Source organism: Podarcis gaigeae (assembly GCF_964106915.1).
Source record: "Podarcis gaigeae genome assembly, chromosome: 5".
Lineage (NCBI taxonomy): Eukaryota > Metazoa > Chordata > Lepidosauria > Squamata > Lacertidae > Podarcis > Podarcis gaigeae.
In genome coordinates this window covers 74,390,808-74,413,071 of record NC_139681.1, presented here as the reverse complement: position 1 = coordinate 74,413,071, position 22,264 = coordinate 74,390,808, and the positions used below count along the sequence as shown (strand labels likewise).

Sequence of the window (22,264 nt, the reverse complement as noted above, 5' to 3'; positions counted from 1 at the left end):
CACACTGACAGCCCGATCGCTGGGTTGTCTCTTTTAACTCCACATAACTCAAAATTAGGAAGAAGGTCCCAAAGATAAAATCCACAACTTTTACAGAGATTTCCTGCTTGTCTTTTCGCTACAAAGTCTGTCAAATACACCCTCGTTTTACTTTTACAGTCCCCTTTCAGCGCTTCAGCACTCTTCTGCGCAATTGCTTTAATCTGGTTAGCAGGATCGGGAGACAGACTTCCTGTTACTCGCCTCCCGTTTTCAGCCGAATTTCAACCAAATTCCCAAATTTTCCGATGTTTAGCTCCCCTTACTCACGGGTATGTAGCAGCCAATTTTGACGTTTTCAAGAAGGTTGGCGCTCATCAGCAGCAGCAGCGCGGCTTTGCATCCACGAAAAGAGCGATGAACTCACAGCGCCGCTCCCCCTTTCGCGTTCCGGAGCCCCTTACGGAGCCCCTTCTTCGTTTCCGGGGGGGCTTTGGGCGCCCGCCGAGTCCCACGGCCGCAGGCTTGCTCTGCCTGCGGTTTTTCTTAACGGGTCTCCGCTTTGCCGTAGCGGACGACCCTTTTTCGCGGAGCCCCTCTTCACCAGGTAAAGAGGACCGCCATTGCTATTTTGCGCCGCCTCCGGAAGTCCCGAATTATATCTGCTTTATTTGTTTGTCAACATCAGATGAAAGTGTATCAGAAGGAGATGTGCTGCAGCAGAGCAACTGCAGGCAAGCTACGTACATGAGGGACTTTCTAACTGTGTCTATGAAAGCTTATTGAGGGGTTATCAATGAATAGTCTTAAAGGCACATAATGCAAAACCCTTGCTACAGCTAAGCAGGCCTGCACTTGATAAGTTCTCAGATGGGAGACCAGCTGAGAATCCTATGCGTGCTACTTTGAGTTCCATCATGGAAGGAAGCAGATATAAATGTAATACAGTTACAAATCAAGTTACAAATGCCTTAGGTTACAAACGCTTCAGGTTACAAACTCCGCTAACCTGGAAGAGTTACCTCAAGTTGAGAACTTTGCCCCAGGATGAGAATGGAAATTGTGTGCCGGCGGCAGCGCAGCAGCAAGAGGCCCCCATTAGCGAAAACACACCTCTAGTTAAGAACAGTTTCAGGTTAAGAATGGACCTCCAGAACGAATTTAGTTCATAATTAGAGGTACCACTGTAATCATAATAAATACAATATAAGTTTCATTGAAAGGTACTAATCTACCACTACTAATCCAAAGATGAGCAGCCACAGGGAAGTGTCGAGTGTGTTCTGTAGCCCGCTCTCTGGATGTGCAGAAATATTTTTAGTTCAGATTTTAATATTTTCCAAACTAATGCACTAATCAAAACAGATATCCTTTGAAACATGCTCTTTTATGGATTTCACCAAACAAAAAGAAAAAAGCACACAATAAAACAATAGTTCTCCAGTCAAAAATATGTGTGTAATAAAACATTTATTTGGGGGTACATGTGCACAAGAATGTATATACTGGTGAAAAAAATGTACAAAATGCATTATATAAGGGACAATAGCTTGCAAAAATCTGTTTATTAGTTGAAACACTCATGAAAATGCATACAATTTTCAAGGGCTTTAGAGAAATAAATTCACAAACTGATGTGGAGATGAAGAGAGATGAATGTAAGATTGAATGAAATGAAAAGAAATGGAAAACAGAGAAACTCAATGATAGATCTGCCCAGCTCCATCTGCAGGGTTGGTTAGTGACCTGTGTAAAATAGGCGCTCCCCCTAGACGTGTGTGTGTTATAGTCCAGTGTGTATGGGTTTTATATTCCAGGGCTCAAAGTGGCTGACATACTAAAATTCAATAATAAAATCCTTTAGTAAGATCAATACACAAACACAAAACACATCAATAAAATTACAGCATGCCCCAATACCATTTGTGCAATTCCAGGGGTCTTCCAGGGATTCTTTGGCACATAAGAGAAAGTGTTCCACAAAGGTGGGAAGTTCATCAACCACTGGGCTAGTTAACCCACTGGTGGGTCGGTGGGTTTGGGACCTTTGGCATGCAAGCAATTATTCTACCACTGAGCTATTTCCTTCAGGCTGGCCAAGGTTGCTTATAACCCTGGCAGTGGCAGGAAGGAAGAGGCCTACATCTTAAAGTGAATCAGGCTGTGGCAAGTGGAAGACACAAAGGAACAGGGGGTGAGGAAACAAACCAAGCCCCCCCAACCTGACAACAGATCTGATTCTGAAATATTAGTCTGTGTGGCCTTGTGTTTTCCTTGGAAGCTCTGCGTAAGCAATTCTGTTTAATGGAAAGATTTCAAAAGCATGTTTCTCAATATTTTTTGTTTTACAGTATGTTTGATGTTTATTCTGCATCAAATCCTTGGAGGAAATCAATAGAAGTAAGCATTTCAAGAGTATCCAAAACAAATGGTAAAGTCACTTGAGGTAACCGATGAGTGACGTAACTTGAGGTGGAGACTATAATTATGACAAGGTACACAAGAAGTGCCATGATTCAGCAAAGAAACTAGAGCAGGGCTGGAGATCTGTGACTCTCCAGACATTGTGACGCTACAACTACCATCATCCATTACTATCAGCCATTCCAGCTTGGACTGACAGGAGTTTGAATTCAACCACAACTGGAGGGCTATAGGGTCCCTCATCCCTGAACCACAGTATTATTTGCTGTGTCAAAACACAGTTTGAGAATTCAATGTTTAATGTGCTTCACCAGGGCTTGTCTTGAACATTCATTTGAATTTTCTGTAAAGGCTAAAATGTACCAGTGCATTAATCCATGTACATGTTACCTTAATGTTTTTAAGGATGCTCTGACTCACATTTCTGAGTAGAGAGGAGAGTTTTTGAAAAAGAGATAATGCAGCATTTATACAATGTTTTCCCTTAAAGAAGAAACTGGAAATCACTATAACATCTAATCACCTATTCTTAGTAACTCTACATGACAATACATAAAATATCACTTTCACACAAGTACTCAGAACCCTGCGATTAAGCTTTTAATGCAGGGACATTTGTCACAATAGGTGCTTTTTTTCCCCATTGAGAAAAAGAAATGCTCTATTTTTTGTTATCCCTAGGAGCAAAAGACAGGAGAATAATTTCACTTATGCAAAAGAACCAGCATTTTAAATGCACATATGCTATAATAGTTCCTGCTTTTGACAAAATAAATTTCCCAGACGAATGGCAGAACAGATGCATTAGTCATCAGTGAACTGAACTGTCACTGAGAGGCTTTAACTCATTTGTGAAATCTCAGTTAAAAAAGAACTTTTCATGATGAGCTAAAAACCTTCATCCCCGCCCCTGCCTCAGGATATCACTCCAAAATTAATGGATAATTTAGTTCTTAGATGATGTTTTACACTTGGAATTCTGCAGTAATGTAGCAGCATGTGTGTGAGAGGAATAAGGCATCTGTCTCACCATAAGACATTGCCAGGGTAAATATTTACTGTGCTACCAGTCCTTAAGCTACTTAATACTGTATTGTGAGCTCCAGAAAAAAAACCTGCTGTTTCCTACATTTATTTAGAGTCTGTTCCCACACTTTGTCCTGTGGCCAGGCCTACACTGCTGTCTTCTCTTTTTCTGCTACACCCTTTGAGCATGGGTAACCACAATAACACGTTTTTAAAAGATGACAAGCTTACGTTAGGTTTGCAGACCCTCCAAGTGTCTCTATTTTCCAGGGATGTCCCTGATTTAGAGAAGCCATCCCACTTTCTGATTTGAACCCACAATGTCCCACATTTCCTTTGTTGTTGTTTAGTCGTGTCTGACTCTTCGTGACCCCATGGACCAGAGAACTCCAGGCACTCCTGTCTTCCACTGCCTCCCGCAGTTTGGTCGAACTCATGTTAGTAGCATCAAGAACACTGTCCAACCATCTCATCCTCTGTTGTCCCCTTCTCCTTGTGCCCTCAATCTTTCCCAACATCAGGGTCTTTTCCAGGGAGTCTTCTCTTCTCATGAGGTGGCCAAAGTATAGGAGCCTCAGCTTCACAATCTGTCCTTCCAGTGAGCACTCAGGGCTGATTTCCTTCAGAATGAATAAGTTTGATCTTCTTGCAGTCCATGGGATTCTCAAGAGTCTCCTCCAGCACCATAATTCAAAAGCATCGATTCTTTGGCGATCAGCCTTCTTTATGGTCCAGCTCTCACTTCCATACATCACTACTGGGAAAACCACAGCTTTAACTATACGGACCTTTGTTGGCAAGGTGATGTCTCTGCTTTTTAAGATGCTGTTTAGGTTTGTCATTGCTTTTCTCCCAAGAAGCAGGCGTCGTTTAATTTCGTGACTGCTGTCATCATCTGCAGTGATCCACATTTCCTTAGGATTTCTCTATTTTCATTTGAGAAATGTCTACCTGTTGGACGTGCCTATGTTAGAGGGAATGGAGTTATCCGACCCCTGAGCTGTCTGAATGCAATCCTGTATAGGGAAGATTTTTAATGTTTAATGTTTTATTATGCTTTTGTATATGTTGGAAGCTGCCCAGAGTAGCTGGGGCAACCCAGTAAGACGTGTGGGGTATAAATCAGAGAAATGTTGGAGGGTTTGAGGTTGGGGAACCTTTTTTAGCCCAAGGTTCAAATTACCTCTGTGGGAATCTGTCAGGAGCTACACTCCAGCAGTAAGCAGGGCAAGACCTAAAAATGTGCAGAGTAAGAAAAGTGCCTCACTGTCTGTATGTGGTCTCCAACTTCCCTCCAAGTACCTTCCCTACCATTCCGTTCTTTCTTGGGATTTCGCAGAGAACATGAATTTGGACTCCTGAGAATCTAGACTTTCTTTTTTACAACAGTGAAAGGTACTTTTTCCACTGCACTTGTGGCATGGAAGATTGCTACAGAGAAACTTTCCTGTCTCGGTCTGGAAAGTCCAGATTCAATGTAAATGATTTAGGCTGGATGCAACATGTCTGTTCCACATTGCAACTGCAGCGAAAGAATCATAGCATGAAAACATCAATCAGCAGTCACAAAGCTTTAGCTTTTTCAACAAGTCTTTAGGGCATAATTCCAGCTGATTTTATTATAATATTTTATTTTTAGATGTGGAGCTCTTGGTAATTTTATGTGCATTTTTCCTGTTTCTAGTTTTGGAAGCTGGTCTCAAGCGTGTTTCAACACACTATTAATGTAATATGAAATCTGGTCCTTTGGTGTCAAACATTACATTCTTAGGTGCAAAACTAAAAATGTAAGGCGTGAACATAACTGACAAAATGAGTATTCAAAAACACACATATTATACAGATAGCCTTGGTCGGCAGCTGATCTTGGGCTGTGGTTCCTTGTTGAATGTGCACATAGTGGCAAGCCCAGGTTTGTTGCTATGTAATGTGTTGAGATGAGGAGCGAAAAGAACTGTTATTATCTAAATGGCAGCATTTAAAAAGGAGCAATTTCCTCCAGCAATTGAAGTTTGATTTTGCTATAATGGAACAGCATATCGATCAAATAGCTAATGCCACAGAAGGCAGAATCGGGATTCAAGATGACCTTAACAGATTGGGGGACTGGGCTGAAACAAAATGTTGAGTTCTACACTTAGGCAGGAATGACTAGCTGCACACATATAAGATGTGGGACACCTGGCTTGTCCCATTTTAATATCCTATGAGAGTTCTTTCCTTCCAATTAGTTTCCTTCCTTTTCTTGGCATTTAACATTGTTGTCTGCTAAGACCCCTAGACCTTTTTCACATGTACTACTGGCATTGAAACATGTTTATCCCTCTGAAATTTCAAAACAATTGGAAGTACTCCAATTACAAGCTTGTCGCTTAAAAAAAACCCCAAACCCTTATCTGACTTTATGTAGCATTGCCATATTTCAAAAAGTAAGAGACAGGAAACCCCCCAAAACTGTTGAGCTTTTTTAAAGGAAATCTCGAAAGTTGTTGGGCTTTTATTGTACAAACCCCAAGGTTGAGATTTTATTTTACAAAGACACCAAAAAAATAATAATGTGATTTTTCTATTGACTTTCTTAAGATCCAGGACAAAGCGCCATATTTTGGAAATTCCCCCCAGACATCATTTCTGCCTTTGAAATCCTGGTTATGTCCAGAGAAAAAGCCAGACATTCCGAACCCCAATTTTCTAATTTAAGTTGGCAAGATTTTAACACTCAAGAATAAAAGTTGCCCTGATCCAGATGGGAGATTTAACCCTTTTATTCTAAACAATTTTCCTTGCCAAATTAACCCTCCTTCAAAATATGCTTCTTGTAGCAAGTAGCAGCTTTAGGAGCAATTTTCAGCAGGGAAATGGTACAGATAAAATATTTTAACCCACAGTGCCAGGTTTGATGCAGGCATGGGTTTTTGTTTGTTTGTTTGGGGGTTTCTTTGTTTTTTAAGAATGAGGTCTAAACATGCTATTAACATGTCAGGCCAAAATATATGACCCACAGCTGGGCTGGGTCCTAAAATAATGAGAGTCACACCAAGGCACGTCCACCATTTTCTATCCTTAAAAAATAGACAAATTTGAGGGAGGGGGAAAGAGATTAAGAAGTGGACCCCATATTCTAAGGGCTTGGCTTAAAGGCAAACTGTGAGCCTAGGAAGATAGAATATTATTTCCATAGTCCTTCCAGAATAAAGAATCCAAAGTACGCCTGCCAGTTGGCCTCTAGCTCATTGCAGTACTTAGTAGACTTTAGTGCTGGTGCAAAAAAAGGCAGGCATTGTTAGAGAACTCTCTGGTTTTCCCAACAAGTTTTGTTTTCAAAATACTTGTACAGTACTATGCTAAAATGTTCCCTGCATAATGCCAGTTCTCAACCCACAGCTAATTATGGTTTTGGCTTTGATGCATTTTTGTGGGTGTGTAGAGAATGAGACATAAGTAAAAGGTTAGGTCATGTAAAGCAATGATCAGAGTCTGCCTTGATGTTAAGAACATGTTTCTCTTTAAGGTGACTATTCTACAACTGTCATTCATCCTGAATATAGCATGCAGAGGAGTCAAACTCCTATAATTGATTTCAATCAGCATTGTTCTATGAGACTGAGCAGCTGCAGGGGGTAGCAAACCTTTTGCCAAAAAATGAAGTGAGAAATAACTAGAAAAAGCAATAGCTAGTTTCAAGACCATCAGACAGACCTTTAGCTAATAAGCATTTGGTAAATTAGTTAGCTTATGACTTCTAGGGCACTTCAACATGTGGTCTAGAGTGGCATATCAAGACTTCTGGCATGCTTTCCACCTAAAACCAAATATAGAAAATTGTAAAGAGTTTGGCTTAACTTTTTTTTCCACTTTCTGAAGCCACAAATACTAGGGCAATTTCAAAACTGAGCTCAAAATCACACACTCAATTGGCAGGATGCATCTGGCCATCTTGACTACATCCAAAAGATATATATTTTCCAACTCAGTAAAACACTGAACCCACTTCAATGGATCAAGACAAATTTGTCCTAACTGAAACACTAATAAAACATTGACAAAAGGCAAACAAGTATTTTGGCCATTCTTTTGCATCATTTATATTATGTGTATATTATGAACAGGTGTGTGTTAACTCTCAAGGAATATGGATTTCTGAGAAATTGTCAGAATAGCCATCTTGCGCTTAAGCAGTCCCCCAGTTCCTTGCAATTGTCAGTTATACTGAATCCATACAAATAGAAGCAGCCATAGAGAAATATTTTGTGAAAGAGAATTAGTCCTATCTATGATCAATAGGGGACGCAGGTGGTGCTGTGGGTTAAACCACAGAGCCTAGGACTTGCCGATCAGAAGGTTGATGGTTCGAATCCCTGCGACGGGGTGAGCTCCCGTTGCTCGGTCCCTGCTCCTGCCAACCTAGCAGTTCGAAAGCACGTCAAGTGCAAGTATATAAATAGGTACCGCTCCATCGGGAAGGTAAACAGCGTTTGCGTGCGCTGCTCTGGTTTGCCAGAAGTGGCTTAGTCATGCTGGCCACATGACCCGGATGCTGTACACTGGCTCCCTCAGCCAATAAAGTAAGATGAGTGCCGCAACCCCAGTGTCGGTCGCGACTGGACCTAATGGTCAGGGGTCCCTTTACCTTTACCGTTATGATCAATAGATGCAGTACCACCATAATACAGAGGTCCCTGCCCCCCCCAGTGTTGCCCCATCCTAACTAAAGTTATTCAAATTAATAAGATTAATATTCAACCTACAAATCATAAAAAGAGCAGCCCATCCAACTATCCCATGTCCTAAGGGGGGCCAGTCTCTGATGCCAATGGAAGCTTGCAACCTTCTCATAGGTATTTGGTTGGCCACTGAACAACCTGCTGGATTAAATGGGCCATCCAGCAAACTCAGCTCATGTGTTCATCAACCCCCAAAAGGAGCAAACAGGCAGCAGCCTTTACACCTTCCCCCCCAAAACTAGTAGTAATCAGTGACATACTGCCTCAGAATATAGGGGCTTCATTTAGCCATCAGGGGCCAATAGCTGCAGATAGAGCTGCGGTATCAAAAAGTGTGTTCGTTTAAACATGGTCAAGAAAATTTTCTTAAAGTACTTTTTTATTAATAGTCAAGAGAAGTTGTAAAAACAACCTTAGTATAAAGGCACAGGAGACAGTTTTGATAATCAAATTAAACAGTAACTTACAGTACAAAAGACAATTTTTATGCACATACAAACCCCAAACATCTCATTCAAAAAATATTTCACCATTATTCGTGGGTAATGACTAAAAATATAAATTGTCCTTGTACAATAAATACTTGATAGGTGCAAATTGAAGGAAACTTATTGCTTTCTACATAGGTGTTTTCCCTGTAGACTGAGAATTGTGGACTCCTTTTGTCATTGGAATCCTGCTTCATGAGCACATTTTCCAAGGGGGAACATGGACTCCAACCCCAACCTCACAAGGAACATTTGGCAGTCGAACTGCCTCAATAGCTGGCAGTGGTTTGTTTGTTTGTGTGTGTTGTTTAAAGCCTACAGCAATCATCCATCTCATTCATCAGAAATTGTGGGTATTAAATTAATATTGAGATTAAAAGGCTTTTCATGGCAGGCTAGTGTTTAGTCTCACATTTAGGTTTTGCTTGCAAATTGAATCAAAATAAAGCCAACATAAATGCTATATGACTACAGGCAAAAGAATCCAGGGAAAAAACCAGCCAAAATTATGCTTTCTGAATTAAATGGGATATAAACACAATTAAATTGAAATCATTTCTGTCGGACTCGAACATGCCTAATGTGCTATGGGGTTGTGCCATAATATCAAAGGTAAAAGGAGATCCCACAGCAAGAAGAATTATTCCAGCAGGGAACAGCCCAAGAACAAACTGGAATAAATTTACACTGTAGAAACACAGTATGAAAATGAGCAGCTGACCAACTACGCGGACAAAATAAAAATGACATTTGAAAAAATCATTTCAAACTTTCTGGGGTAATCAGCATGCTTTCACAGTTTTGAAACAGAATGGTTTTGTCGTCCCTTTTCTACTGCTTTGCTCCATCTGTCCAGATGAATTTCTCAACACCAAACTGATAGTTCTCAGAATGTGGAAACCCCTCTTATTCCACCCCAGTCAATGCAGTCATAAAGAAAAGCACTCTCAATGGTGCCTCTTGCTCCTGAGGTCTGCTCTAAGAACACCAGAAGCTGAGAGTTCAGTGTTGAAGCACTGCCTGTCAATTTTAGACACTTGCTTAAGACTTTTTTGTCCACATGCTTTTTCTGAAGTGTGCCCCCCATCTGTACATGCCATTGAGCAACGTGATTTATTTTTATACTTTGTTTTTTGTAGTTTTTAGTGTATATTGAATTTTTGTATTGTACACCGCTTCGGTAATCTTTTGTTAAAGCAGTATATAAATCTGCTTAGCAAATATAAAACAAAAACTGTAGCTAGTCAGTCACTTCCTATAACCAGAAGCTTTTGAATTTCATCACTCCAATTATGAGAACCTCTGCAATTGCTACCATGTGCAAAGAAAAGGAAAACAAGCTTTAAAAGAGGCGGGGGGAGGAGAATTAATTTTAGCAGTGATCCAATTTCTCATTCAGGTTCTGATCTGTGGGAGCAATTTCAGGTGTACGGTAACAATTACAAGACTGAACTGAAATACTTAATGCAATGCAAGGCCTCTACAGTAAACATGAGTACTATTAAATAGCCAACCCTACGGTTGAAAGTTCCGTAAACATCATCACATTGCAAATTCAGCAGAACTGTGAATAATGCAGAACAAATGCTAGCCTGCTAGGCATTTTCTCATTCACATGTGGAGTTTCCTAAGCTTTTAACTAGTAGCAAAGTTTCTCCTAAAGAATGATCTACAAACCCACTGAAATCTAAGTCAATGGATTAGTGTCACTACAGTACAGATTTAGGTGACTAGAGACACACAACCATTTTCTTTGGCTTATGATTTACTATACTAGCAAAATGGTATTTTGTCTTCATTTTAACTAGTTGTACTGCTTTACTCCAAACTTCCAACTATCTTTATTAGTTCTCAGATCATGATTCCCTGCTGAATAATTATTTTCACCTAATGGAATAAAGATGGAATTTTACAGTTAACCATCTTGTGAAACATTACCCGCAGTAGAATTACAAAGAATTCAAATGTAATGGTTATGTCCACGCAATATTTAAGACTGCTTTTATAAGCATATCCTTAATAAGGCATACAAACAGTAAGAAACAGTGGAAAGAACTCAGCATTAGAATAAGTAGAGGAATCCTGTACTCAAATAGTGCACAGTATTCAAACAAAGACCTACTGGTTTTAGAACTATGAGAGAGACCTAGGGCTTATCAGTATGTTTGCAAATACCAGTTTAGTAAGTTGTATGCATGGGAGGGGCAGAGAGAAAGAGAGAGAGAGAGACAATGACATCAGAAATAAAAGCCTTTAAAACAGGCAAATATAACTTGACTTTCCAAGTTATGTCATCAGTTTCACAAAATTGTGGAACTATCTCAGATTTATGTGAAGTCCTATGGATGAGAGTCACTTAAGTTGTCAATCTTGTCATCTGACACAGTCAAAAGTAGCTCAGGTTGCAGTGGGATATGTAACCTTGCCTGTTAATACAGAGCATTCCCCATATACCAGTAACAAGTTTTTCTTTGATGTTCATAACTTATTTTTTTTCCATGTGCCTTTTCCCCAGGTTCAAAGTTTCTGGCCCCTATGAACTACCTCACATTATTACTTAGTCGTCCAAGGTATTCGCGTAATTCTTTTGCAGCTAGGAATCTACCATATCGCTTCTTTGGATTGGCACACTCATCCAGCAAGGCCTCAAGTCGACCATCTTTGGCAATTTCAGCTGGAGGATCATGAAGAAGACCTCCAGAAGTGCCACGCCAGGTGGCATGTCTTGATAAAAGGTTCTGGCAAATAGCATAGTAGTTGTGGTCCACAGTGACACGAGTGCACAAAATCTCCTTTGAGAAAGAAAGACAAGCTTCCTTATCACAGTCATCGAACTTGCTTTCATACCAAACATCCCAGTTTTCAGGTTTATCTGTGAAATGCATAAAAAGAACAAACAGTAAGAAGCCCAGAAAGCAAAGAATTTCATGATTCTAAAGCCTGAAGATGAAAATCTACCCCAAGTTCTTTTAAATCCTAATAGTCTGTCTGAAGGCAATTTACAGAAATAGTGTACTATTTACCACTAACATGAAATAAAGCTTGCTCATGAAATATTGGCTGTTTAAGGGGGGAAACTACAAAGAACCTTGAGGCAAACCTTCTCATAGGGATTGTTCAAAGCATTGTATGTTTCAGAGAATCCACAAAGTGTGATTTCTAAGATTGCCTAGGTACATGCATATTACTATGAAGAAAAAGTAAGAGCAATATTGTGAAAGTGACCACCGGCTACAGGGGTTAAAAATGTATTAAATAAACTTGTCAGAAGGGAGTAACTGTTCTCTTGCTTTTTGTCTTGTACAGAATGAAACAAAACTCAAGTTCAGGTTTGTTCAGTGTGCCCATGTAGTAATGGATTTGTTTGTTTCAACATGTTCAAATATGAGCTGCTACAATTGTTATTTAATAATTAACTGCTGCATTAACTGAACTGATAAATTATAAAGCATTTTTAAAAACCTACATCTTAAACTATTCATATGCAAAACAAGAACCAACAGTCTTCGGGGTGAAAAAGAAACCAACTTACTTTGCTTGATTAACCTTTTATCTGCCACCAAAACATTTTCAGCATCCACAATGATGACCTTCCCATCTCTAGGGCCTACTGCGAAGTTGTCAAAGCTGACATCAAGGAGGTAGAGTGCAAATTCAAAGTCATTATTTGTCAGCTGCTCAGCTATTTCCATTAACTGCCATGCCAGGTCCACACGTTTTTCCCATGAAGCGCTGAAGTAGCTCCAGAGTTCTTCTCCCACATAGTTTACAGCTACCATTCTTCCACATGCTCCTAAATATTTTGCAAATGGCCAGCCCTCATCAGAAGGAAAACTCTGCAAAGGGAAATGCATTTCATTAATATTAACCACAAATACATTTGCAACTTTAAAATATGTGATGTTTAGAAGCATTTAGCTATTTGAGATGGCAGTGTTCTTCATTGCCTATGAGGAATTATCCATTGATTCCCCAAACACTGGGCTGGGGACACGTGCTAAAGAACAGGCAGAGTGTAATCTTGCATATCTATAAATTCTGCACCAATCCAGCAAAATAACACATTTGTTTCAAACAGGCCTGGGATTTGGTGAGCTGCTGGCACACACTGATGTTGTCACTATGTATTTGCTTTCACTTTGCATATGATGCATCTTCTTTTGGTCCTTCAATTTGTCTAGGAGACCTGCAAGAAAATGCTGTATTAGTAAAGCAATTAGGTGAACATACCAAACACCCACACTTGCTCTCCAATCTCCATAGGTTTTTTCCCCACTATGTCCCAGAGGTTCTGTACTAGTTTACTTGAAAACAAAACTCCATGAGAACAGTTGGTGATCAAGGATGATGGAGTTTAAGTTCTGAAACATCTGGAGGGGTGTAAGTTAGTTAACCCTGGGTGGCGCTGTGAGTTAAACCACAGAGCCTAGGACTTGCCGATCAGAAGGTCGGTGGTTCGAATCCCCGCGACGGGGTGAGCTCCCGTTGCTCGGTCTCTGCTCCTGCCAACCTAGCAGTTCGAAAGCATGTCAAAGTGCAAGTAGATAAATAGGTATCACTTCAGCGGGAAGGTAAACGGTGTTTCTGTGCGCTGCTCTGGTTCGCCAGAAGCGGCTTAGTCATGCTGGCCACATGACCCGGAAGCTGTACGCCGGCTCCCTCGGCCAATAAAGTGAGATGAGCACCGCAACCCCAGAGTCAGCCACGACTGGATTTAATGGTCAGGGGTCCCTTTACCTTTAACCTATTAAAGGGCTTCCCCACCATTGTCCTCTCACATCAAGAGCTCTGTTCTTCAGATGTTTGGAAAAAGTCCCCAGATGTTTGGTGCTGTGTCTCATTTTTTGTATGTCCCAGAGGTCTAGCAAAGAAACCAAGTACTTCTATTATTCAGGTGTGCTCAATAGGCGGCAGTTGCCTGGATGGTGTGCTTCCTACTCCCTTTACTTCAGAGCTGCTTTCAAATTATAATTCCAAATTATTCAAACAAAGCTATCTGCATTCTGTACAAAAGTGCTGTACAATTGTTCTAGAACATAAAGTGAATATAAAACATACCAGGTGTTAGCATACCATTATGTGCATTCAGCCACCTGGCAGGTCTAACATCTGCTTTACTTGATCAGATGTAGAGGTGTGGTAGATTCGCTTTACTGCTTAGCAAGCTATTGCAGACTTCCAATTTGCTACGTCAATGCTGATCACAGTTGATTGCCATTTGCCAAATACTGGTATTATTCACAGATAATGTACCATATTCAGGCATTATCATAGCACACTAATATTAATACAAGCATATTGTCATTGCATTACCTGCTATATTTGACGAAAGATCCAAACAACTAGATGCACACTACAGCTGCTCTGTTAACTCAGAAACAACCATATTTAAATTTACTCATCAGTAGCACAAGCAAGCACATGTACGTTTCAGATTGTTCTTCTGTTTATTGTATTAAATAGCAGCAGTAAGCCAAATATCATGCATACTCAGCACTAGGGACATCTCCTTAATTGCAAGTGCAACAAATCCCAGGAACAAATTGAGATGCCAAAGAGCAGCTTGGCAGTTTGGCTCTGGGAGCTCTGGGTGAACCACCCAGGAATTTCCTGGGTTTTGAATTAGTGCCGAGTTTATATAGCCACATACTTTTGTAGTACAGCAAAATGAGCATTGTCATTCTTTGCATGGCCACGGAAAGCCACAGAGGCCTAATCTGTTTTGCTCAGTTCAGCCAGGTGGCAAGAACAACTAACAAGCATGGGGCTTTAGCACGTGTTGAGCAGAGGAAAACTACATTCCACCTTAAATGGAAAACTCTCTTGGAAGAAGTCTGCATCTGCATAGAGCTCATGGCTCACGGCTCACATTAATAACAGTTCTGATGACATTTAGCTTTTATCTGTTGCGTTTGAAGGATTCCTGAAGGCAAGTAAGGTTTAAAAAACGGGTTTGCCAGCTAAACAAGCAAGCGTATAGCTGGGACGCACAGATGGGGAAGAAGTCAAGAAGCAATTGCAGCAGGTAATTCCATGGTTTGCATAATCACACACTTCTGGTGCAAATTGGCATTCTGAAAACAGAGAGGAAGGGTGTCACATAGTATAGGCAGCCTTGTAAATTAGCTTAAAAAGTTACTAACCTACGTTTTTTTACTAGACTGATAAGATTGTTTTTCTATCCAAAGAAATTAATGCCATGTTCAGATCAGCCTGTTGACATTAACTTCCATAAATATGAAACAAGTAATGCATTATTATGGGCATCCTAGCAGCAGGGAGTAGTAACCAAATTCAAGCTCTAAGTCTAAGAGGCAGCGTACTGCATTTCACAAGGATCATCCAGCAAATCATCTGCATGACCTCTTAAGTCCAATGTGATGCCAACTGCCTGAACGAGCAGGGTGCTGTTGTATGCTGCTCAGGAGACTGGGCTTCATTCTTCTCTGGCTTCTTTCATATTGAGCGAGCAAAAGTTTTAGCTTACTTCCTAGGTAGTAAATAAAATATATGATTGCATGTATATCAATTTGTTATCATATGCTTCTGTTTAGGATATACGGTACCTATATTACAAAGATTATTTAAAATGTTGTGTTAGTTGTTTGATTAATTTGTTAATTTAAATCAGTGATGCAGAAATGGATGTAGCCATAGAATCATATTGACAGCTGAGCAGGGCTGCCTAGCTGTCAATCACTTGACATTGCGTGATTCACAGTTAAAGTACAGTCTTACCTTGGTTCTCGAACAGAATCCGCTCCGGAAGTCTGTTTGACTTCCGAAAATGTTCAAAAACCAAGGCGCGACTTCCGATTGGCTGCAGGAGCTTCCTGCACTCAATCAGAAGCTGTGGAAGCCCCATCAGACATTTGGCATCCAAAAAACACTCACAAACTGGAACATTCACTTCTGAGTTTGCGGCATTCAGGAGCAAAAACATTTGACTCACAAGACGTTCGAGAACCAAGGCACAACTGTCATGGGAGCAGGCAAAAGTTTATCTCCAATCTCAGTGCTGGTCTTCCCTTATTTCCAAACCTAGCATTTAATGTTTCCGTTAGAGATAACAGATAACTATGCCTGACACTGACACTGTATGATTGATGGGTGGGTCTGGCTTGCCCAAAATGACCTTTGTGGCCAAATTCAAAGACCTGGCAGGTCCTAATTAGGCCCACAGGCATAAAACTCTAAAACTGCTGATTCAAAACAATCCACCCTGCTTGACTAGTTGTACACTTGCTCAATACTAAAGTCGACCTGACCTTAAAACAAGCATCCTTGTAGAACACACTTTGCAGTGTTACAATCTTGAAATTAAGTTCTACAGCAGCACTGATGAAATCAGCGTCATAGTTATTTATTACTCACTATTATGAAAGAGACAGCTATGCTTGCAGAATCAGGTGTAAAAACTGCAAGCCCATCTCATATTTAAAATATGAAAAATCAGGAACAAGAGTATTATAAATAATAAAAATAACAAGCCAATACACTTGGTCAAAGGAAATGAATTTAAAATAAAATGTACTCCAAGGCACTTGTAGCAGTAATGCTATTTAAATTTATTTTGGAAATTTAAATCTCAGTCGAAACACACCTACATTGTCTTGCTAGACAACCAAATTCACGGTTCTCAAAAAAGAAATCATAATTACTTTTCCACTGTGACAGGACACGGTGATATGAAGAATGACTGCTAAGAACAAGGAAAAAATACAGCAAATTGAAGGACAAACTTTTTTTTTTCATAGAAGACCAGTACAATTTTAGGCAAATACTTACACTCCTATATAGTAGCAGAACTGTGTTTTTATGTCAGTTTTGGATTCCTAGCTATAATAGGTCACAGAATATTTATTACAGATCCTTGTTGCAGATGCTTGTGAGTCATTGATCATTTAGACTGGAATACCCAGCAAATTCCTCCCTTAAACTGCCGTGTCCCCCCCCCCCCGCCGTAGTAGGCTGTTTTCACCCACAGAAGTATATACTGTTTAGTAATATAAATATGAAATGTATTTAGGTACACAGATTAGTAAAATTAAGTAGAGCACTGAGCTTCTATCTCAACACTTAGGGATACAGATGAGACACGCTGTTGAAAGATGTTTCTGTAATAAAGCTTTTCCTCTGGCCTTGACAATCTCTTCAAATGTAGGTCAAGCTTAAATAATCTCAAAACTAGCTAAAATAAAGGCTGTCTGTTGTGGTAATGTGCATTTCATAAGTACTGCCACTTTACAAGTAATCCATACTCCAAATAGGCTTCAAACTAAGCTTCCAATCTCTGATAAAAAAGTCTTATAATCCAAGAATCACTACAGTTTAGTGGATTATTCGAGACACATTTCCCATTATAAAATCAAAGATCAGCCTTCTATTTAGCACCCAGTCATGCATCATTTAGTCTGATCACAATATCTAACATGTGAATCACATTCACCTTGCTCCTTAATCATCAGCATTCTCTTATATTAATCCAGGGTTATCAAGATTTTTACCTTAGCTTTTTATCAGTGCCAGTTACATTATTTAAACAATACATACTAATAAGTATCTGTCGAACAGAAAGTCTTTAACATTAGCTAGCTCTTGTAATGCAAACAGTGCCAACTTACACACCTATTAAAAGTATGTTTATCCGACAAGCAATGGGTCTTTAAATGAACTACACTATGTATTTTAGCAGGATTTCAGCAGATCAGAAGTGAACCCTGGAAATATTTGAAAGCAACTAGATTTTTTTGCAGTGGTGGTTGGAAGAGAACTATGAGCTACAAGAACTGCTGAGTCATAATTTGGATATTAATTAAATGAATGTCGTAACTGATATTGCACATAATTGGTGACAGAATAGAAAACCTGTTCTTACAAGCCACCCATGAAAATGGAAGAGCTATTACTTATGTATATTGGGCTGCAAACCTACATGTTTACCTGAAACAATTCCACTGAAGTCAATGAGACTTATACAGGCATAGGATTGTACTGCTAGTATTATAATTGGCACCTAGTGACCAATGCACATTAGTTGAAATTTGAGAATCACGGAATTACTGAGTTGAAAGGAACCACAAGAGTCAACTAGTCAACCCCCCTGCAATGCAGGAATATTTTGCCCAACATGGGTCTCATACTCCTTTTTAAGTAGCAAGCAATGATTAAATGAAACTTTTACTCATGGACTTCGGGGAGCTTGAGCTAACTGTGAGAGATTTCACTAAATTATATAATTTAGTCACTGACATACGACATTACTAAATCAATTATGGTTTGGATGCCTAATATCCAATATGTGTAGATCTTCTAATTCATGTTTAACCTCCTTACAAACCAGAGTTGTGGTACAGAAAGAGAATTACATTTTCAAAAGGGGAGAGTCACAGTGAATTTCCACCAAATAAAGTTCAGACTCAGGAAGTGATTATATCTTAGTCTAGGTATCTTACAGAGCTGTTTACAATTTGTAGAGCACTTTGTACATCAAGCACTTTGTAACCAATAATTATATTCACACCAACTGTAGCATGATCTATGTTGTTCTGTTTTATATGCAGTTTTTAATTAGTTTCTCAGCAAAATATATTCTAAGTGGCGCAGGACATTTTTATACCGTTCTGTTTAGTGAAGGACATGCCACTCCTCTTTAAACTGTATTTATATTAAACATTCTCTTCACCTACAAATATGCTTTATCAGTTTAACAGAAGCCACGTGAAATTCTAACAGAGAAAAAGCATAGACAAACCACTTTACATAGAAAGCAGCAACTGAAGCCATCGTAGACAAAACCTTCATGTCAGTTATCTTTGGGGGAAACTGTCTAGATTTCAAGTTAATAGCTTTCTCCTTTAAGAAACTTTAAAGACATACACCAGCTGGTACATACCAAGCCACTAAACAGTTCAAGAGAGCACCAGCTGTTCAAATAGTCTATTTGATACTTCTTTGACAACCATTCTAGTTTGTGGACACAACTCAACTGTTCCTTTAGCATATTTATTGATATTTGCCTACAGGGCTGGGAACTATTATTTATTTATTTATTTATTTATTTATTTATTTAGTAGCAAAGATAAAATCAGTTGTAATTCAAGGTTACTTATTTAATGCAAACATTACATTGCTCATGGAAGGCACTTAGAAGCTGCTTGAGGAAGGCACCTGTATTTATGATGCAACATCATACCAATATTTGGGCTTAAGATAACCTGTTCAGCTGAAATATACCTTCATGAAAAAAATATACCATTAACATGTGAGCTGGCATAGAGATGGCATAAATATATTAACAATTCCCAGATTGTTAGGCTACAATGCTAGGTCCAAGTTTCTTTTACTGTTGGCTATTAAATAAAAAACATACTCTTTCTTAACCAAGCCAACAAAAGTTTTAATATGGCACTGTCCTCATAACATTGTCCTGATAGATATCTAGAGCAAATCTAAAATAATCAAACTGGTCGAAAATGATCAACAGATTTTTACGTTTAATGGTCTAACAAACATTAATGCTAGGTTAAAATTACTGAAAGCAGTGAGTGTTGTTGACTTTCATTACAGTGCCAACAAGTCTTCATTCTGACAAACAGCAATTTCAATGACTAAACGATGACTAGAAAGAAAATTCACCGAAAGGTGGAAGACCTTTTTAAAAATTAAAGAAACAAGATAGAGATACTTGCTTGCCACTATCACCTACACAATGAGACAAAGTAAAAACAGAGATTGATACAGAAGTTACCAAATAAATCAGCAAAAGAACAGAATAATGTAAAATGTAGCACCATTTGTACTTTATGAATAAAGGCACCCCTACTTTTATTGTTAAATTTTTAAATATAGGTTAACCTACAATGGGGAAAGAGGTAACAATTTTACTATTCCTCTAATAGCACCAGAAGAAGGCAATAAGTAGCTGTTGTGTATGCTCAGTTCCTAAAATTAATTTTAAAAGACAACACTGAACTCGTATCATATGCATGATTAGTTTTTGAGTTAAGTCCCACTGATTTCAGTGATACTTATTCTGAAACGTTAAAACTTATTCCACTGCAGCTTTGGGCTTTACTTTGGGTTGTATATGTTTTCAGGGAAAGTCCTGACTAGTTTTTGCAGACAACTGAGGACCCCAGCTGTTAGTGCACGGGTGTTTGCTTTCTCTGTTCTCATGGCTACTGGCAGTCCTGGAAAAGGGCTCAAGGAGCTACACACTACACAGCCCAATCCACAACAGAGCTCAACTGTCCAACTTCAGCTGATTTTGCATAGCTGATTGTACAGGAATGCAAATCTATGTTGTATCTATTTGCTTAGACTACACGGAGGAAATTTGAAAACAGCACCATCTGAAAGCAATTTTTTTTAAATAAACGTACTAATTCTATTGTAAGTACTTCACACTTACAAGCATTGCTGCATGTCAGCTAATGCTCTAAAACCATACAGTGAAGAAAGAGACTTCACTGGGAGACAGTATCCGCAGCTTTAAAACCAACAAAGACCCCTGGGGCATTTTAACGAGTCTGCTGAACCTTGGGACACAATACACGTGTCGGTCTCCTAAATGTACTTCTAGGACTTTGTTAAACCGCGCAAGTGCTTCAGAAAGGATTCAGACACACATTTATTTTTAGGGGCAGCGCACAGGGAGGAAGTGGTCTCCACCTCTAGAGATCGTGGGACAGACACAATGCTGGACTAGATCGACCAGAAAAAGGAGGTTCACACGCGAACTCTAAGCAGGCACAGTCCCGGCGATCTAGTGCACAGCGCTCCGTGCGATCCCGCTTATACGGCGGGGCCACGCGGTCTAGCGAGGATGGGGAGGGGAGAGGAGGCGGGGGCGGCGTCGCCTTCTTACCTGCAGCACGAGGGGCTCCGGGTTGAAGGCGAGCGTGATGAGGAGCTGCATCCGCTCCGAGTCCTTGAGGTTGCGGAGCAGGAAGCTGCCCGAGTCCTTGGTCTCGGCGTAGCGGCGGACGAGGCGGTCGAGGAGGCGCTGCGAGGGGCAGTGCACCAGGTCCGACCAGCCCTCCACGACGTCGGGGGTGAGGAGGCGCACGTCGCCGTTGATGCTGGCGAACTCGGTGGCGTGCAGGGCCTGGAGCAAGTCGCAGCGTCCCCTGCCGGTGGCGCGCCGGCAGATCTTGGCGTCGATGTCGGCCAGCTCGCGCGCGGAGCCCAGGCGCTTGAGGACGACGCGGCGGCTGCCCTCGCGGGGCTCCCCGTAGCGCGCGAAGTAGACGTTCTTGACGTTGAGGAAGTCGAGCAGGCGCAGGCGGCCCCAGCTCTCCAGGCGCAGCTGCCCGTTGAGGAACTTGCGGCACCAGCTGGTGCCCCAGCAGGCCGGGCACTTGTTCAGCTGCAGGAAGCGCCGCTCGGCCAGCTCGTTGCGCTGCAGCGAGGCCAGCAGCGAAGGCGAGTTGAGGGCCAGCGCCGCCGCCAGCACGCCCAGCACCGCCAGCTTCACGTAGCGGTAGAGGCGCCCCAACTTCAGCGACACCAGCCGGAGCATCGTCCGTCACCGCCGCCCGCGACCGACCCACTGGCCGGCCGGCCCCACCAGCCGGCGGGGCAAACCCCCCTCGCGGCGGCCACCGCCGCCGCCTCCCCCGCCCCCCGCGCGCTCCGTTGCTCCCCGCGCTGCGGCTCCGGCACCAATAAACTCTCCGGCGCGAGGCTCGCCCGATAAAAGGGAGCCAAGTTACCGAGGGGAGGGAGGTAAAGGGGCGGCGCCGCAGCCGCCGCGAGCCTGCCGGACAGGGCCGCCCCGCCCCCTCCAGGGGGGAGGAGCTACAACAATAAGCGCCGCCGCCGCCAACACTGTTGTTCGCGGCGCGCGCCTGCCAAGAGAGGCGCGTGATTGGGGTGGTGCGCTCTCGCGGTCCTATTTACCACATAACGCACCTGAGGAGAGGGAGAGGGAGAGGGCCGCCGCGGGCGCACAGCCGGCCAGGCCGGTTCGGTGACAAGAAAGTATTGTTGGAAGTGAGGCGGAGCCAAGCGAGCCGGGAGGCATTTTTTTTTATTTTGTGAGGGGGATGGTGGAGAAGGGAGAAAGAGGGCGGGGCCTGGGAAGCGCGAGCGCGCGAACAACACGGAATGAAAAATGGATTGGTTCGATCGCCGTTCCCCACCCCCACCCCTCCTACTCGCCCCTCCCCCGCCTCCCTCCGAGAAAGGCTATATAAGCTCCCGCCGCCGGCCGGAGTGCCTGTTACTGATTTGTGAGGGAGAGGGGAGTTTTAACCCGGGAGACGCCGCTGGTCCGCCATGTTGTCTTTATTGTAGTGAGGGGAGCGAGAGGGACGGAGGGAAGGGGGCTTCCTGGGGAATCTTCACTTATGGAAACAGTTTTTGTGAGGGTGCCAGAAAGGGGCCATGTATACATATATATAAATCTCTCTTGGTGTGTGGCGCTGCTTTCCACGACCGCTTTTGTCAAGTCAGCGAGCACGACCGATGAAACATGAGTGAGAAGTGAAGCCTCGGCGTCTCGCTTTCGTCAGTTAAAACCCAAACCTCGGTAGCGAGACACAAAGCGCGGCCATAGTCGAGTAGAAAGCCGCGGCAGCTGAAACGCAGCTCGCCTCTGCCCCTCAGCGTCCGCTCCTC

The 22,264-nt window shown here is 41.7% G+C and overlaps 1 protein-coding gene and 1 long non-coding RNA gene across 2 annotated transcripts; both read right to left on the bottom strand.

The window, feature by feature from the left end:
• Positions 1-1,432: 1,432 nt before the first annotated feature.
• On the bottom strand, positions 1,433-6,412 carry LOC310845165. Its single transcript, XR_014564533.1, has 2 exons — positions 4,014-6,412; positions 1,433-3,828 (listed from the first exon to the last, which is right to left on the bottom strand). It is a non-coding gene; the product is annotated as an uncharacterized lncRNA (long non-coding RNA).
• Positions 6,413-8,514: 2,102 nt separating this feature from the next.
• On the bottom strand, positions 8,515-21,265 carry DIPK2A (divergent protein kinase domain 2A). The gene is made up of 3 exons (XM_083739770.1): positions 20,511-21,265; positions 12,174-12,477; positions 8,515-11,513 (listed from the first exon to the last, which is right to left on the bottom strand). Exons 1-3 carry the CDS (start codon positions 21,162-21,164, stop codon positions 11,182-11,184), a joined length of 1,290 nt encoding a protein of 429 aa, XP_083595896.1. The 5' UTR covers positions 21,165-21,265; the 3' UTR covers positions 8,515-11,181.
• Between the last annotated feature and the right edge of the window lie 999 nt (positions 21,266-22,264).

Bases quoted from the DNA above. Each gene is read 5' to 3' on its own strand.
- DIPK2A (XM_083739770.1), bottom strand. From the start codon at position 21,164: ATGCTCCGGCTGGTGTCGCTGAAGTTGGGGCGCCTCTACCGCTACGTG. The intron at 12,478-20,510 runs GTAAGAAGGCGA...TTCCCTTTGCAG, and splicing joins CGGAGCCCCTCGTGCTGCAG to AGTTTTCCTTCTGATGAGGG. The intron at 11,514-12,173 runs GTAAGTTGGTTT...TGCATTTCACAG, and splicing joins TAAAAGGTTAATCAAGCAAA to ATAAACCTGAAAACTGGGAT.